Raw genomic sequence first — 19,294 nt, 5'->3', positions numbered from 1 at the left:
ACAGGTGTTCCTACGAGTTCATATACAGATAACTGAAGCAAATACCAGTTATGGGCACATTTCTGCAGTGACACATTACTTTTTCTTTTAGACATAAAGACAACATTTGTATGTGTGTGCTTTATTATTACATAGTGATCACTCTCCAAATTTCAGTTGACTACAGGCATAGTGAAACCAGCGCTACTCCATTAATGATAGCCGCAGGCCGGGGGTTTCTAAGTCAAGTGGAACAACTACTCAGCATGGGAGCAAATGCGAATGTTAAGGCTTCAAATGGCTGGTATGGAATTTGTTTGTCTTTACATTGATCTTTTGAGTTAAAATGTGTATTTTATTTAATTAATTTATCAAAACACTGTCACTGTTAATCAACTTAAAATTCAATCATCTCCAATTCAATTATCAGTACTCCACACCCAGGCAGTTAAAAGGAAAGCCAATTTCATTACACAGGATCCCACCCACCCCCTGCACAAGTTTTTCCAACTTCTGCCATCAGGCCGCCGATATAAAGTCCCCCTATCCAAGAAAAACATCCACAAAAACTCATTCATACCCATTGCCATAAACAGCTTAAATAAAAAATGAACAATGGACAAATTAACCCTGACGCATTGTCACTTTACACGTATCCACAACTTTCATCTTGTCTATTTTTACAGTTTTTAATCTTTATATTTGCTTTTAAGATCGATACACACTGTGTGTGCTCGCAGAAATCTGTGTTGTATGCCTGCTTATCAGTACATTGTCCTGTCTGTATGTTGAGCCACGTCAAAGAAGATTTTTTGTTACGACAGACAATAAAGTTTTCTGAATCTGAATCTGAATTCATGAGCAATTTCTTACACACTATTTTTCCAGGCTAGTGGAGATAATTATACTGCACTTTGTATTCTATTGAACTGAAAGCATTAGCTCAGCAGCAGAAACATTATCAGGAGACTTTGAGATTGGGTTTAGGGCACCCAGGCAGATTGACTAACCTAATTTAACAGGTTAATTTGTTGTTACTGGTGGTATTCTGGGAAGTAGAAACTTATTTTGGATTATGATGGTAGCTCTGTGGATTTCAAAAAAAATATTTTTAATGTTTTCAGGTTGGCTTTGGATTGGGCTAAACGATTTGGTCAAAGTGAGATTATAGATCTTCTGGAATCATTCAAGTAAGGACGGACATTTTATTTTATTTTCTAAATCTACTAATCACAATACAGGTAAAAACATATAAAGGTAAATTGTATTAATGTTGCTTTATTTCCGTTTTGGGGATGTGAGCACATTACGATAATGAAGATGATGATTTTTGATTCAAATTTGTTTGCTGTAACATGCATTTTCTGTTGAAACTGAGTGAATTGTCGCTTATATGAAGCTTTCTCATGCCTTTTCACTTTTCTTTATTCAGTCCTATTGTTAATATTTAAAGAAGCTATTGTATGTTTTATGTACCTCTGATTCTGAAATCATAGTTAAACTGAGTTTCAAGTTGGAACAGGTGAACATTTGCCCTTTCATAGTTTGTGCCGATTTCTAATATTGAGCATCTTGCTATTTTCTTTTCATATACAAGTTCTTCAATAGAATTGGGGAGTCTTGATGAGTGTGTCCTGGTGCAATCAGACTGTGGAGAGCTAAGTCAAGAAGATAAAGAAATTCTAAGTGTCTACCACCACAGCTTTGATGATGAAAAAGTTGATCTGGATCTAATCATGCACCTTCTTTACAACATCTTTCAGAGTTCTGATGATGGTAAGAAATAATTTGAGCATCTTGGATTTAATTTTAAGCTGATTGTTCATCATGATAAATGTTTTAACATAATTTAATTTTCTGCCCAGGACAGCTACTACTAATAGTGAGTTCTGCATTTTTACTCGTTAAAATATGATGTTCTGGGAACATCTACCTGGGTGATGTGTTCCTCCTGAATTTTATACTAGATTTATTTTGTTATTGCTACATTTATTCTTTTAAATTTGGAATATATTTGTTTACTTCATCCATTTTTGATCAAAACCTTGCTGACATAAATGCATGGAAGTTGGCATAAATAATTTCCTACGCACATGTAGTTGAATCTATTTAAATGGAGTTAAGAATCCTCCAGCTGCGGAAAACATTGGTGGGAATTGTCGTCCTTTAGACAATTTCCAGACTAAGAACAGTGGTTGTGTAGTTTAGTTTAGAGATACAGCACGGAAACAGACCCTTCGGCCCACTGAGTCCGCACCGACCAGCGACAACACAGTACCAAATTTACAATTATACAATTTACAAGTATACCAAACCAATTAACCTACAGACCTGTACATCTTTGGAGTGTGGGAGGAAACCAGAGACTTCGGAGAAAACCCCCGCAGGTCATGGGGAGAACGTACAAACCTCAAGCAGACATCACTCGTGGTCGAGGTTAAACCCAGGTCTCTGGCACTGTATGGCAACAACTCTGGCACTGTAAGGCAGCAACTATACCACTGAGTCTCCGTGCCGCCCCTATTGCAGAGCTGCCAAGTAATACGTATTTTCCGTATTTTGTACGGAAATGCGATTAGAATACGGATGTACGGTTTTGTGTTGTTAAATACGGATTTTAAATACGGAGTTCAGTTCAGGCTGAATAAGGGTCTCGACCAGAAACATCACCCATTCCTTCTCTCCGGGCTGCCTGTCCCGCTCCAGGTTTAAACAGCGCTGTTAGTTTAACGTGTGTGAATTTAAAAGAAGAGCTGTCGGCTACAGCGTTAGGGGTTCTAAAAATAATACTACCAGCTGGAGTGCTACGGGTGCTATGGGCTTTGAGCACAGCGCTATGGCCACAGCACTCTGGGTCACAGACTGTTCAGGAAAATTCTCGTATAACAATGAGTCTTTGGAATTCTCTTTCTCAGTGGTAGTTGAGCCTTTGATTATTTTTCAGGCAGTGGTAGAATTCTGGTTAAGCCCAGTGGTGAAAGGTTACTAGTGGGATTGCAGTTACATTGGGATTGGCCTTGATTTTACAAAATGATGAGTGGGCTCAAGGGGGAGAGAGGGAGGGGTAGAGAAAGGGAGGGGTGGAGGAATGGAGAGGAGAGGGAAAAGGAGGGAGGGAGGGAGGGAGAGAGAGGGAGGAAGGGAATAATAGACGGAGGGAAAAAAAGGATGAAGGAGAGGAAGAGAGAGGGAGGGTGGGTGGGAGGGAGAGAAAGGGGGAGGGGGAGACAGGAGGGAGAGAGAGAGGGAGGGAGAGAGAGGGAGGGAGGGCGAGAGGGATGGAGAAAGGTATGGACAATAGACAATAGGTGCAGGAGTAGGCCATTCGGCCCTTCGAGCCAGCACCGCCATTGAATGTGATCATGGCTGATCATTCCCAATCAGTACCCCGTTCCAGCCTTTTCCCCATATCCCCTAACTCTGCTATCTTTAAGAGCCCTATCTAGCTCTCTCTTGAAAGCATCCAGAGAACCATCCTCCACTGCCCTCTGAGGCAGAGAATTCCACAGACTCACAACTCTCTGTGAGAAAAAGTGTTTCCTCGTCTCCGCTCTAAATGGCTTACCCCTTATTCTTAAACTTTGGCTCCTGGTTCTGGACTCCCCCAACATCGGGAACATGTTTCCTGCCTCCAGTGTGTCCAAACCCTTAACAATCTTATATGTTTCAATAAGATTGTCTCTCATCCTTCTAAACTCCAGAGTGTACAAGCCCAGCTGCTCCAATCTCTCAGCATATGACAGTCCTGCCATCTTGTAAACCTACGCTGCACTCCCCCAATAGCAAGAATGTCCTTCCTCAAACTAGGGTACCAAAATTGCACACAATACTCCAGATGTGCTCTCACTAGGGCTCTGTACAATTGCAGAAGGACCTCTTTGCTCCTATACTTGACTCCTCTTGTTATAAAGGCCAACATGCCATTCGCTTTCTTCACTGCCTGCTGTACCTGCATGCTTACTTTCATAGACTGATGATCAAAGACCCCCAGATCCCGCTGTACTTCCCCTTTACCCAACTTGACGCCATTTAGATAGTAATCTGCCTTCCTGTTTTTGCTACCAGTGGATAACCTCACATTTCTCCACATTAAACGTCATCTGCCATGCATCCGCCCACTCCCCCAACCTGTCCAAGTCACCCTGCATTCTCATAGTATGGAGGGAGCGAGGGAGAGAGAGGAAGAAGCGAGAGAGAGGAAGGAGGGAGCGAGGGAGGGAGAGGGAGATTCCGAAAATGGCTTCTACATCATCATCTAGTGCTAAAGGCAGGAAGCAGCCATTCAAACAGCAGTATACAAAGAGATGGCAATGAATGCACTGTCAAGTAAAGTGCGTAGAAGACGTCAATTGGTAGCAAAGTTATGCATTCCTGTACTCTTACATGGGTATGACTGCACCTAAAAAATAAAATAAAAATCAGCAAAATGGCACCGCGTAAAAATACTGATTTCCTCAGCAAAACACTGATTTTCAGGTACTAGAATACTGAAATGCTCTGACAAAACTGGCAGCTCAGCTATTGCTCTCCCTAATCACTCCGAAGTGAGGAGACATTAAGACATTGACGGATCTGGAGCCATGCAGGCCATACTGGTTAAGGCTGGTAGACTTCCTTTCCGGAAGTATAATTGTTACCCAGATGGGTTAAAAAAACAATCTAGAATCTTTATGGTCACTTTTGCTAGTTATAGATTATATATTTAAACTTCTGATTTATTCAATTTATAAAAAATTAATTGCCAGCTTTCATGTATAGGACATTATGCAGCTAAAAGCCTACCTAATTGCTCATTTAATTGCTCTTGAACTTTCTATGTCATTTCAGAAGGAATTCTGCTGTGGGGTTGCATATCGGCTGTTTAAAGAATACCATGATTATTTCCCTAAGCTATATCAGTGAGGCAGATAGATTTTTATGACATTGTGATAGTCTATTTGTTCCTATAAATGATGATTGATTGTTATTTCCAGATACTCCAGTTCATTAAATAAATACATTCTCTAGCTACAGTTTTGGCATTTGCACTGGGCTATCATTACAGCATGTGGTTGAAAATGTGTTCAGACCTCTGATTTGCTTGTCCAGCAACTTAATCACAATGCTGCTATATTCACTTTGAATGTATTTTCACAAATGTTATACATATTTGTCTCTACATGCTATAATAAGATGGAGAAATTGTTGACTTAATTAAATCACAATGCAGCTTATGATTTCATTACAAGTAATGAATAAAACAACAGCTCTTTTTTAGGATTCTGGAATTGGCGTTTGTATTTTTATATGACTTTTAAATGTGGCTGGAAGAATAGATAACCGTAGATCATCCATCAGCTTTAAGGCCTCAGGTATAATTGTGAGTGATTTAGGATTGGTGATTAGTCAGAATCAAGAACAAATCCTGACGGAGATAGCAATAAAGCCTATGCATTGTAGTTACAGGAATGTGTCTTATATGCATCATTTAATTGGGTTTAGTGATATCATATCCCATTCACTAGAAATTACCATTAATAGTGGAATTTATTTTGTTGATTTATTTCCAGGTGCCGTTTTAATCTTTTTACCAGGATATGATGAAATTGTAGGACTCAGAGATCGCATTTTGTATGATGATAAAAGATTTGCAGATAATTCTCACAAGTAAGTTATCAATACATTTATTGCTTAGAATTTCTGAAATTGAAAATTAAGTAGTTCTGTAAAGTTTAATTATTTTCCATGTACAGGTGCACAACCTTTTATCCGAAAGCCTTGGGACCAGACACTTTTCGTAATTCAGAATTTGTCGGTCTTGGCAATGGAATTTTTTTAGCGTAGACTTTAATGGCTGGCTCAGTGGTAGAGTGTTCGGCTCATATCCACAAGGTCGCGAGTTTGCGCCTTGATCCAGGCAGTTACTCGGTTGTGAGTTTGAGTCTTCAATGTAGTTTTTTCTTGCAGAATAAATGTTTGTATGAAATGCAGTGTAGGAGAGGTGTACTGACTGTGTGGGCAGAACTTTGGAAGTGATTGCCCACCAGTCTAAAAAGCCGCTGTGTCTCCCTGTCCCTGGGATAGCAGGGGGCGATCAAACAGCACAATACCCCCCTCCCCCTCCAACTCCAGAGGAATCCGCTCCCCGATGGGCCGCTACGGCGACAAGTGGCAGTTTGCCCACAGCCCGAGCTGCGCCACCCCAAGAACACCTTGCACACCATCAGCTTCTGCCCCTACGTGTTCCTCTGGAGTTGGAGCGGGGCTGGGCTGGAGTTGCTGCTGGCTGTGGGTCTCTGGGATCTCCGTGCTTGCAGTGGGCCTGGGAGTCGCTGTCCCGTTGGTCCTGACGTCTCCGGCCACCCCCCTGGACTGGAGCTGAGACTGGGAACTGTACCGCCCTTGCCCCCTCCCTCTGCAACTGCAAACAACCCCACTCTCCTGCAAGGGCGGTACAGTTCCCGGAGGATAGCAGGTGGCCGGAGACGTCAGGACCAACAGGAACCCGCTCCCCGATGGGCCCCAACGACGCCCCAAGCTGCGCCCCGTCATCCGCAACCCAGGTTCCTCTGTAGTTGGAGCGGGGCTGGGCTGGGCTGCTGTTGGCTGTGGGTCTCTGGGTTCTCCGTGCTTGCGGTGGGCCTGGTGGTCGACGTCCAATTGGTCCTGACGTCTCCGGTGACTGCACTGACCTGCTGGCAGCCATCGCCGACTTGAAGACAGTGCAAAGCCCCCGCGCCGGTGCAATGAGCGGGGAGCTGGAGAGGGGAGGGAAGGGGTCACACACATGGCCGGGGAGCAGAGGGGTGTAGGTGGGATGAAACTGAAGGGAGCGACAATCTGCTGCTGCCTACACTGTGTATCGTGTCTACCGTGGGAACTTTTTAACTTAGCGGGCAGGCAGCAGCAGATTGTCAATTATTAACCCTCCCGCGCAATATACCCTCACCTTCTCTTTTATGGATGGGGATTTAGTTCCCCTTTCTTCCAGGACCGACCGGAGGTTCCGCTGTCACCCTGCGGGCCGCCCTCGGTGAACGTCCTGTCTCCCTGTCCCTGGAATAGTAGGGGGCGATCAAACAGCACAATACCCCCCTCCAACTCCAGAGGAATCCGCTTCCCGATGGGCCGCTACGGCGACAAGTGGCAGTTCGCCCACAGCCCGAGCTGCGCCACCCCAAGAACAAGACGTTATTCTTGCACACCATCAGCTTCTGCCCATACGGGGAGCGTGTTCTTCTGGAGTTGGAACGGGGCTGGGCTGGAGTTGCTGATCTGGGATCTCCGTGCTTGCAGTGGGCCTGGGGGTCGGTGTTCTGTTGGTCCTGACGTCTCCGGTGGCTGGCACTGTGCTGCTAGCATCGCGACGTGAAGACAGTACAAAGCCCCCGCGCCGGTGCAATGAGCGGGGAGCTGGAGAGGGGAGGGAAGGGGTCACACACATGGCCGGGATGGGGTGTAGGTGGGGTGAAACTGAAGGAAGCGACAATCTACTGCTGCCTGCACGCTGTTAAAAAGTTCCCACGCAAGACTCACGATACACTGTGTATCGTGAGTCTAGCTGGCAGGTAGCAGCATATTGTCAATTATTAACCCTCCCGCGCAATATACCCTCATCTTCTCTTTTATGAATGGGGATTTAGTTCCCCTTTCTTCAAGGACCGACCAGAGGTTCCGCTGTCACCTCTGCGGGCCGCCCTCGGTGATCGTTTTCAAGGACCTTTCTTCAAGGACCGAAAAAATGTCGCTATTCGGAGGTTTTCGTTATTTGGATCGTCGGATAAAAGGTTGTGCACCTGTACTGCCAAATTGTGTTCATATATACATATTGTATCGAAATTTAACTTGGTACATAGACACTAATCAGTGTACTGGAACCATATACGTAACATAGAATCCTTTATGTGATATATATATAGATATTCTCAATCCTTTACTTCTTCCGAAGGTAAAGCTGTTGGTGATGATTTTGAGCAGAAATCCAATTCTTTTTCTGGGCTATGAAAAGGTGAAACTAATTGTACTGTTTCTGCTGCCACCCTCTGGCATATTGGGCTTTCTTCCATTTGTCTCACATTCATATATCTGCTGAGAATTGAATAACAGCAGTGTTTATGGTATCATGAGTCATTACTCATATACGTGACAAATGCAACATACGCAACCTTCAAGGGAGTTTGGAGTTTACACTGGAGTTTAAAGATACAGTGTGGATACAGGCCATTCAGCCCACCGAATCTGCGCTAACCAACAATCTATCCCAGACACTAGGGACAATTTACAGAAGCCAGCTAACATACAAACCTGCATGTCTTTGGAATGTGGGTGGAAACCAGAGCATCTGGAGAAAACCCACGTGATCATAGGGAGAACGTGCAAACTCAGTACAGACAGCGCTCGTAGTTGGGATCTAACCCGGGTCTCTGGCGCTGTGCCACAGGGCTGCCCCAAATTCTCAATAATATTCTTAATGATTTTTTTAGAAACATTTTAATATATTATTTTTGAGTACATTATAAAAAGCTACATGTGTAAAATAGCCCTTGCAAATGAAATTTGACATTTAGCATACAATGCACCTATTGGAGATCTTATTGTGCTGTCATGCTGAAGTAAAGCAAGAGAGACAATGGTGACAAGGACAATGGTGCCTTCCTCACCTTGGTGCCACTGTGTTATGTTGCGTCGTGGACTTTCTGTGTTTGTGCTTTTAAAAAAATTCTATTTTATTTTTTTAATATGTTTTAATATTTATTATTTATTTATTTTTATGATACTGACTAAAGGGAAATTAATTTTGTTGTCTCTAATTGAGACAATGACAATAAAATTTGAATACAATACAATACAATACAAGAGCAGAATAATAATTTACAGCAACATTTTCACTTGAAGCCACTGGTATAGGTAATTGCTAGGAGTGCAGCTCTAAATATCTAGATATAGTGTTGCAAAGAGGTTCATTACATATGGTCAATGCTAGTGAATGCATCTCCAAACATTTCCTGTACTGCCAGCTTCAAACACTATCCAGTCCATCATATTCCCACCTTTCCCTGTCAATCTTTGCACAGCAACCCGTGGGCCGTGTCCCTTCTTCAAAAGCAACCACTATATATGTCAGTATTGCAATAGTGCCTCAAACTGCAGTGCCAGCTCTCACTGCTATCATGGTTCTTGTTACCGGTGTGCAAAAGGGGTATGAGCGTGGTTTGGCATTCCAGTAATCTGTCGTCCAATGTGTGAAGAAAGGTTTTGCCCCGAAACGTTACCTAATCCTTCGCTCCATAGATGCTGCTGCACCCGCTGAGTTTCTCCAGCATTTTTGTGTACGTCCAATGTAGAGTTGGGAGTGCTGCACCATCCAAGGGACCATTATTACACTGTGGAATATAAAGACCTTTACATGCCTTTGAAGCATGCTTCATTGAAGTCTTCATGCCTCACTGACGCATGGTCTATTTAAAACTGCTGACTTTTAGTAGTGGAAGTCACAAATGGCCTTCCAGCATGAGGTCTTACAACTTTGATCTTAAAAGATTTGGCTTTGGGTCATGGCTGTTTGGTCCAGCTGCTGCAGTGAAATCTCAAAAGTAAAGATCAGAGGAATGTCAGATGATTTATACTACAATGTACCTCTCATTATGTATTCTAAGTTCAGTGTGCTTAATTTATTTAGGAACAATTTCCCCAGTCTCAGGAATCAGTCTACTGTGCTGTGCATCATGACACTTTGTGTATTGTGCATATTTTTGCTTATATTTCAGTGCGGCTTCACCAGGGCCTTGTATAATTCATATGCAATTTACATTTGGGAGCATTGTTTCTGTTACATTCACATTAGAGCAATAGAGTTGTGAATTTTGGAAACAGGCCCTTTGGATGAAATAGTCTATGCCAACCAAGGTGCCATCCTGAACTAGTCTCATTTGCTTACTATTCATAATCATGAACCTGTCCAAATGTATTTTAAACTTAATTATGCTCATCTCCACCACTTTCTCTGGCAGACTGTTCCATATTCCCATTCCATCTGTGTGGACAGATTTTTCCTCAGGACCCTATAAATCTTTTACCTTAAGCCCATGCCCTGTAGTTTTAGGTTCCAGCACCCTGGTGCTTGTTTTGTGCCTGTTTTTTCTTACTTGCCACCCTTTGATCTGGTATTGATCCAAAATGGAAACTTGGTGATTGCAATTACTGTTATGAAGCTGGATATGGTGGCACAATATTTGTGAATTATATGGAGTGCTAATCTTTTAAGTTACGATACTTTGTTGAGTTCAGGTACAGTACCAGTACTACAGTGTGAATATGGTCAGATGCACCCTGCACAGTCTGTGTGGCTGGGAGAGGTGCATGTGTATGTGTCTGGTACATTCTGCTGAGGTAGACAATGAGTTTTAATTTTCAGGGAATGAACAGTGTCTGTGATTCCTCAAATGCAACAATATGATGCAAACAGTTGCAGATCTCCTGGAAAACATTTTTTGATTTTTACAGCCTGGAATGAGCCAATTGCAAATTATTTGCTGGGCAGTGGCACTGTCAGTGCTGTTCTTTTGACTCTACTTCCTGAAGCACAGTCTCTCAGTATCAGGCTGATGCTTTGAAATTTTAAACTGTTAGCCCTTTAAAAGCACAATAAACGTAATTATGTACCTCAAACTACAGTACTTGTTTTTACAAATGTGCAACAGTAAAATATGTATTCTTGAATCATGTTCTAATGGTCTGATGTGAAAATGTCCTCCTAGTGAAGAACATAATGCAAATAAAGATCTAAGTTATACAGTAAACCTATCGTCTTAGATTACAGGTTTTCATGCTTCATTCTAACATGCAGACATCTGACCAAAAGAAGGTGTTAAAAAACCTACCTACTGGAATTCGTAAAATAGTAAGTTCAAAGTTATTTGAAACAAAGTAACTGTGAGGAGGAGATTCACTGTGATGGATGTTTGTGTAAATTGTGTTGTGTCTTGGTTCTTCTACTTGTTTGTATGACTGCAGAAACCAAATTTCGTTTGAACCTCAATGAGGTTCAAATGACAACAAATAAATTGTATCATTGTAATTTAATATCTCAACTGCCTTCACTTGCGGATATTTGATCTGTTTTATTTCAGATTCTTTCCACAAATATTGCAGAGACAAGCATCACTGTCAATGATGTGGTATTTGTCATTGATTCTGGGAAAGTAAAAGAGGTAAGCTTTAGTCAACATAAGTCAATGTCTTCAATAGTGTGAAGAACTCAGCAGCACTTCATTGTTTCAATTTCACTTTTGTTCCAGAAATCATTTGATGCACTGAACTCTGTCACAATGCTAAAAATGGTGTGGATTTCTAAGGCGAGTGCTGTCCAAAGAAAGGGAAGGTATAATGATCACTCCGTTTTTTTGATTTAAAATAAATTTCTGATAAAGTTTAAAAAAAAACCATGCTTAATAGCCACACATTAGTATTTACACAGCAATGTGACCAGTTGCCCTAAAAAAATAGGACAGGTTGAAGATCAGCCTGTTAACGCCCTTTTGATTTTCTCCCATTCATGTGTTGTGTTTGGAAGGAATGCCATCAAAACAAAACCTACTCGCCAATAATTTATTAATTCTTAATTTTTGTTCTGCCAAAGACACTCATACCTAAACGTTATTGTAACCTTAAACCAGATATGGATATAACAACAGAATATTGGAAAAGAGGCAATATATTGATATTTTAAGGCTGCATTTGAATGAATACTGAAATAAGGAGCTCTTGCAAAACTGAAATTTGAGCATCAGAAAGGAAACTGATCAGTGGAAGACATTACAGCTGACATAAGGGAGGTTGGTTGTCATCAAATGAGCTTCCTCTGGAAACGATCCTTAATATAGCCATTTTCAGCTCCTTAATGACCTTGTCTTCAGCACCCCTTTCTGCCACTAGATCCTAAACTTTCTGACACAGACCACAATCAGTGAGGTTAGGTGACACGCATCCTCCACAATAATTCTCAATATCATTGCCCCGCAAGGATGTTTTCAATCCCCTACTATTACTCCACATACACTCACGTCTGTGCGGTTAATCTGAGCTCGAACTCCATCAACAAGTTTGCAGATGACGCCGCTGTGGTTGGTGGGATCACAAACAATGACGACACAGAATACACCAAGGGGATAGAGAACTTAGTAACATGGTGTCAAGACAATTTCTCCCCCAATGTTGGAGTACCCACCCCCCAATCAGAATCAATGATGCCGAAGTGGAAATGGTTCAGACCTTCAAGTTCCTTGGCATAAATATTGCCAACAATCTATTGTGGGCCAACCACATTGAAAAGACAGCCAATCAAGCACACCGGTGCTTCTACTTCCTGAAGAGACTGAGGAAATTTGGCATGTCTCCAATGACTGACATCTTCTGTAGATTGTAGAATCTGTAGCACCAGAGAAAGCATACTGTCGGGTTGGTTTGGGAACAGCTCCGCCCGAGACCGCAACACACATCAGAGAGTTGTTGATGTAGCCCAGCCCATCACATAGACCAGACATATCACTATTTACTCAATCTACACTTCATACTGCCTCAGTAAAGCAGCTAACCTATCAAAGACTTATCCTACTCCCGTCAATCCTTCTTCTCCCTGATTCTCCAGCAGAAGGTACAGAAACATGAACGTGCATGCTACCAATCTCAGGAATGGCTTCTTACCCTCTCTTATCAAGCTTCTGAACGATCTTTCCATAAGCCAGGGTACTATCCGAATTACTCTGAATAATTTTGTTTTTTATATATTTTTTGAACTATGCCATTTTGTGGAATGTTAAATTCTTCTAAATTTTCCTGGATTATATTTTCATTTAACAATATGATATCCCTGTGCATTTTTGTAGGGCAGGTCGTTGTCGACCAGGAATTTGTTTTCACCTATATAGTAGACTGCGGTTTCAAAATCTTCTAGAGTTTCAGATTCCCGAATTGCTACGAATGCCACTGCAGGTATGAATTTGATTTATTAATTCTTGAATACTTTATTCTAATGCATTAGTTTAATTATTGTACCATGGTTATTTGTGAATGTGTACCATGGTTATTTGTGAAATTAAAAAAAATATCCTTCTGTCAGAATAATTCAATTAGGAGTAGATGTGCATTGAATAATGTATTTTCTATTCATTGAGTTTGTGTACACATTAAAAGTGTTATTATGACTCAGGAAAGATTACTATCTGTTAAAGGACATAATAAAGCTGATCATTCTAAATCATGGTTGTGTAATTTAATTAATTTTCATTTTGTTTTTCCATAGGAACTTTGTTTACATACCAAACTGTTAGCTCCAATTAATTGCCCCATTGCCGACTTCCTTGCAAAAGCACCAGAACCCCCACCATCACTTATAGTTAGAAATGCTGTTCAAATGCTCAAGGTATGAAATATCTATCATAATGAAAATAAAATATTACAAAACACAGTAGAAACACATTGATGTACCACTTTTCATTCTAGACTATAGATGCCATGGACAGCTGGGAAGATCTGACAGAGCTTGGTTACCACTTGGCAGATCTTCCTGTGGAACCCCATCTTGGAAAAATGGTTCTTTGTGCTGTAGTGTTAAAGTGCCTTGATCCTATTCTCACTATTGCCTGTACTTTGGCTTATCGAGATCCATTTGTCCTGCCAATGCAACCTTCACAAAAGCGCGCTTCCATGTTGTGTAGAAAGCGCTTTGCTGCAGGAACATTTAGTGATCACATGGCTCTTTTAAGAGCTTTCCAGGTGAGCTTTTCCAATTTATTCTGTGATACTTTTATCTTGGAATTGCAATCTGGAGTTCAAAATCTTTTAATGATGCCTGCTTTAAAATATGCCGACAATATCTATTTATTTATTTTACTAAGTTGCATTCAGAGTCTGAATTTTCGTTCATTCTTGACGCATGGGCAATATTGGCAAGCTGCTTGATTTGTGCACTGATAGGGTTACTGGGTCATTTCAAATGGAAGTTGAAGTTAAGTCATATCAATATAGAACTGAAATACAATTCAGACTGAGAAAGGAAGGCATGTTTCTGTTCCTAAAGAATCCAAACAAATCTCTTGGGTTTGGAACACTCATAATTCTGTGCCCAGCTTTTGTTTTTATTGCCATTTAAAAAATAATAATTATCAATCATCTTAGTTGGCATGGACAACTTGGACCAAAGGTCCTGTTCCTGTGCTGTATAACTCTCTTTGACTATAATTGTCCTGCAATTGACATTAATTTGAATATTAATTTTAGCCTTTGGATTAGATCCAACAACATCAAAGCACCATTGTATCTTTTATGTACAATTCCAGAAGAAACATTTCCTTCAATTTCTGTAAGGAACATTTCTTAGGTTAATATTATACCGAATGTGATAACAATACGAATGAGTGAATTTGTTTTTTGCTTGCAACTGTTCCCATTGTGAATTAATCACACTATTAGCTTCAAATATTTGTCTTTCCTGCCGTGATACTCAGAAAATCCATCAAAAATTGTTGCTGAATTGAGAAATAAATAAATAAATTAAACGTTAAAGATGTTAAATAATTTGATTTGTGTGCTTCGTTATTCATTTTCAATTCAATTTTTTTTGCTAGGCTTGGCAAAAGGCTCGCAGTGATGGATGGGAGAGAGCATTCTGTGAAAAGAATTTCCTTTCTCAAGCTACGATGGAAATCATTATTGGCATGAGGACACAATTGTTGGGACAGCTCAGAGCTTCAGGTAAGTCCATTGTAGCGGGGAGATTAAAGCATGCTCAAATGTATTAACCTGTGGTCTGCCACCAGCTGAACAAAGAGCATATGTTAATAGCTGAAAAACAAACTATCTGTTGATCACCTTTGCATCTCATAGCTGTTTTTTCTTCTTCTTTGTATTCTGATGGTTGTTCACTTACACCACTTCTATTCCCATGATATGTTCCCATGATCTAAAAAATAATTTTCTCGAAAACATCCAGTTGAAATAAATAGATACATACATGTCTTAAATGTAAAATCTGTTTTCATATTTATAGAAATTCCATAGAAAACATTTTTATTTTCTATAAGTATCTACTTCAGACGATACAGATTTTCTTTAAAAGCTGCAAAACCAAAGTAACATTTGAATTCTTTCTGCCTTTAGATTCAGATTAAATTTTAATTGTCATTGTCAGTGTACAGTACAGGGACACCAAAATGCATTTAGCAGCTCCCTGGAAGAGCGACATAGCAAACGATTTGAATAAATAATAATAAGTGTCCGGGGGGGGGGGGTGGTGATTGGCAGTCACCGAGGTACGTTGTTGAGTAGAGTGACAGCCGCCGGAAAGAAGCTGTTCCTCGACCTGCTGGTTCAGCAACGGAGAGACCTGTAGCACCTCCCGGATGGTAGGAGGGTAAACAGCCCATGGTTGGGGTGAGAGCAGTCCTTGGCGATGCTGAGCGCCCTCCGCAGACAGCGCTTGCTTTGGACAGACTCAATGGAGGGGAGCGAGGAACGGGTGATGCGTTGGGCAATTTTCACCACCCTCTGCAATGCCTTCCGGTCGGAGACAGAGCAGTTGCCATACCATACTGTGATGCAGTTGGTAAGGATGCTCTCGATGGTGCAGCGGTAGAAGTTCACCAGGATCTGAGGAGACAGATGGACCTTTTTCAGTCTCCTCAGGAAGAAGAGACGCTGATGAGCCTTCTTGATCAGAGTAGAGGTATTGTGGGTCCAAGAGAGGTCATCGGAGATGTTGACTCCCAGGAACCTGAAGCTAGAAACACGTTGCACCTCCGTCCCGTTAATGTGGATGGGGGTGTGCGTGCCGCCTCTGGACTTCCTGAAGTCTACAATTAGCTCCTTGGTCTAATTGGAGTTAAGGGCCAGGTTGTTGTCAGCGCACCATGCTGCTAAGTGCTGGACCTCCTCCCTGTAGGCCAGCTCATCGTTGTTACTTTCCATTGTCGTTGTACATGTAATTAAATTCATTGTTGGGAGATGTAATGATGCCGGACTTTCAAGAAGTCCTTAAAACTCTCATAAATTCCTTCTCCTCACCCCCACAGCTGCTAACAATTTTTACCATTCCTTCCCCATCGCATCCCAAATGTATCAAATGTCAATACAATTTCAACTATACCACTTGAAGTTACATTGACCAAAAATGGATATAAAAATCGAATTACTGTATGTTTTATTTTGTGTTCAATATACAAAATAATTTCTGCAAATTATGTTCAATGTACAGTGCCTGATAATGTGAATATTCAGTTTAAATAACATTTAAAAATGTTTTTATTTACGTAAAATAAACCTCAGGGCTCCTTTAAATATTACACTTTTCATCTTTTATCCATCACACTTGACAATATACTTACTATTTGGCTCAATGGACATTAATTTCAATATTGACCTGAATCTCTGCAAGTGCATAATTCATAAACAATCACAGAAAGGAATATGGGGAGAGAAGGGCATAGAACAAAAATGTGAAAACTACAGAAGTAAAACTTTGCTTTAATTCCTTGTATTATCTTCTCGCTAAATGCCTTCACAGTTGTAGTAATTTGACAATACCACAGATCCCTGAACGTTTTGGTGAATGTGAATGTTCAAAACTTGGGCACATAACTGCTGTGCCGAATGGTCATCATTCAATTCTTAGCCACACCTTGTACAAATGGAGATTTTTCAGTGGCAGTTTGAAGATGATTATATCATGTTTCACTAACTGGTTTGATGAACCTTTGTAGTTTCTGTCAGGAGATGGATTATTGTGAAAATAAATGTCATCAGCTTTCAAATAAATAAAAAAAACTAAAGGACTTAAACTTAACCTTAATCCCTACTATAATTGTTCCCCTATATAAGCCTTCACAATTGCGTCAACCTGTCTAACACAAATCCCTTTAAGCTGTGTCTGGTGTAAATGTAGAAAACTCATGGGTTGTACCAGGTTCAAAGTCGTCTTGTTGAGTCTCATTGTAACTCGTTTTCACCTAGCACTCAGCTAACAATGGCTGGTTTCCTTTACCATCGTTACTTTTTTTGCATATCTTTCATTCATTTATTCTATATCTCCCTATCACGGTCTATAACAAACTTAATTATTTTCCCTTTCCCCTGACTCAGTCTGAAGAAGGGTCTACTCGAAACATCACTTATTCTTTTTCTCCAGAGATGCTGTCTGACCCGCTGAGTTACTCCAAATTTTTGTGTCCATCTTCAGTTTCAACCAACATCTGCAGTTCTCTTACACAAACAGATTCAATACATCCTTAAGGCTATTCATCCTTAATGGTTTCAAGTGAACATTGCCCAGTTCTCTGTAATTTTAGTGTATCATCTCAATTGTAAATATTGCATTCCAGTTTGACTTGATTGTTATCTATTCCCATTGTTATCATTTAACCATTTTAATATTCTTCTCAAGGTTTTGTAAGGGCACGAGGTGGCGGTGACATTCGAGATGTGAACACAAACTCGGAGAATTGGGCTGTGGTGAAAGCTGCATTAGTTGCAGGGATGTACCCAAATCTCATTCACGTTGATCGAGAGAATTTAATGTTGACTGGATCTAAAGAGAAAAAAGTCAGATTTCACCCGACCTCAGTTCTTAGCCAACCACAATACAAGAAGGTGGGCCTTGTGCTTTTTTGCCATGTGACTATTTTCAACATCTATTAAAACTGGGATTTTATTTTAAAACTCTGGTATCGCAAACAGTGAAGATAGTTATCAAGAATTACAATGGGATTTTGATCAGTTGGGCAAGTGGGCTGAGCAATGGCAAATGGAGCCTGAGCTATAGGAAGAGGTTGGACAGACTAGGATTTATACACCTCTATAAGTTCAGTTCTCAGGAGTTGAGAGGTGATCTTGTAGAGAAGTATAAAATCATGAGGGGAATAGATGGGGTGGAAACAGTCTTTTTCCAAGAGCAGGGGAATCAAGAACTAGTGGACATAGGTTTAAGATAAAAGGGGAAGATTTTAATAAGTTCCTGAGGGGCAACTTTTTCACACAGAGGGCAATGGTTATATGTAATATGCCAGATGAAGTAGTTGAGGCAGTCTCTATAAAAAAACATTTAACAGACCTTTGCACAAGTACATGGATAAGAAAGCTTTTAGAGGTAAATGGACCAGGCCTGCGAAATGGGATTATCTTGGAAGGTCGGCATGAATTGGGGCAAAGGGCAGGGGAATGGCTTTGTGACTCTGACACTATAGTTACTAAATAACATTGTGATTTGACCACTGTATCCAAATATATGCAGTATTTATTTATTTTTTTTTTCTTCTCAAAGTAGACTGGATTTTAATTTGGAATTGCATAAATATCAGAAGGTGAAACTGTTACAGGGCTATATTAGAGGAACCTGGACAGTGGTAGAAGTGTTGATTAGAGTAACAGCATGACTATCATTCTTCATTTTGTGCTATAACAAATCTATGATTCTAATAGCAAACTTAATTTTGCACCAGATTCCACCAACAAATGGACAAGCTGTGGCTGTTCAAGCACTGCCCACTGACTGGCTTATTTATGATGAAATGATGAGAGCACACAGAATTGCTAATATACGGTGCTGTTCTGCTGTGACTCCAATCTCTGTGGCCTTATTTGGTGGTCCAGCTAGACTATCAAGCAGTGCATTACAAGAGCCATCGTCCCCTCGAGGTAACACATACAGTGAGTCAAAATTACTTTTTAATACATTTTCGGTATAGAAAATATAATCTCTACGTTTTTTTTTAAAAACTCCTAACATAATTTGGAGAATTTGAAATCAGTTTTATGAGCCCTATGCAATATGTTTTGTAGATAAGAAAATTACAAACAAATGATTTATTTCCTTCATTAAACTTCTCTGCTTCCAAACTAAGAGTAATTGAAGTCAAGAAAGCAGCACAGGTTGCAAATGAATTGAATTTAGTTTGCATGTAAGGAGATCAATGATGGATAAAATTGATTAAGCGGTAAGTACACATTATTCATGTAAAGTGGATAAAGAAGCAATAAGATTACTCAATGGTGTTGAAGTACCTAATGAATATGTGGTTAGATAAATTAATATTAGCTGCTTGTTTTCCCTCATCTATAAATACCTTGAGATTTCCTTCAGGTCTTCCCAGTGGGGTGGTATTAAAAGCTTGCACAGCTAAAAGTAGGAATGTACTGGAAGGAATCAAAAATACAAATCTACTTTGTAATTTAAAGGGTATATTATTCAGTATACTGTGCAGCTTCAGCAAGCTTCAGTATAATGTAATAGCTTAAAGAGGAAAATGTGTTTCAGTATTGTAACTCTTCAATCAGATTCAGGTTATAA

General features: G+C 40.4%; 1 protein-coding gene across 8 annotated transcripts in view; it reads left to right on the top strand.

Moving 5' to 3' along the window:
• Positions 1–19,294, top strand: part of ythdc2 (YTH domain containing 2) — a 90,488-nt gene that overhangs the window by 33,162 nt on the left and 38,032 nt on the right. For 6 of the 8 annotated variants that reach the window (XM_055633190.1, XM_055633192.1, XM_055633186.1 and 3 more), the window contains 13 exons: positions 157–283; positions 1,104–1,169; positions 1,577–1,755; positions 5,529–5,625; positions 10,771–10,858; positions 11,088–11,168; positions 11,256–11,338; positions 12,843–12,948; positions 13,259–13,378; positions 13,459–13,731; positions 14,583–14,709; positions 17,393–17,598; positions 18,447–18,654. In XM_055633190.1, coding sequence (XP_055489165.1) covers positions 157–283; positions 1,104–1,169; positions 1,577–1,755; positions 5,529–5,625; positions 10,771–10,858; positions 11,088–11,168; positions 11,256–11,338; positions 12,843–12,948; positions 13,259–13,378; positions 13,459–13,731; positions 14,583–14,709; positions 17,393–17,598; positions 18,447–18,654 — 1,761 coding nt within the window. The remainder of the gene's footprint in view (positions 1–156; positions 284–1,103; positions 1,170–1,576; positions 1,756–5,528; positions 5,626–10,770; positions 10,859–11,087; positions 11,169–11,255; positions 11,339–12,842; positions 12,949–13,258; positions 13,379–13,458; positions 13,732–14,582; positions 14,710–17,392; positions 17,599–18,446; positions 18,655–19,294) is intronic. The other 2 variants (XM_055633191.1, XM_055633194.1) reach the window with 1 other exon arrangement.

This window comes from Leucoraja erinacea, chromosome 3 (genome assembly GCF_028641065.1).
Source record: "Leucoraja erinacea ecotype New England chromosome 3, Leri_hhj_1, whole genome shotgun sequence".
Taxonomy (NCBI): domain Eukaryota; kingdom Metazoa; phylum Chordata; class Chondrichthyes; order Rajiformes; family Rajidae; genus Leucoraja; species Leucoraja erinaceus.
The sequence above is the reverse complement of the archived record's forward strand: the minus strand, read 5'-3'. Positions and strand labels throughout refer to the sequence as shown.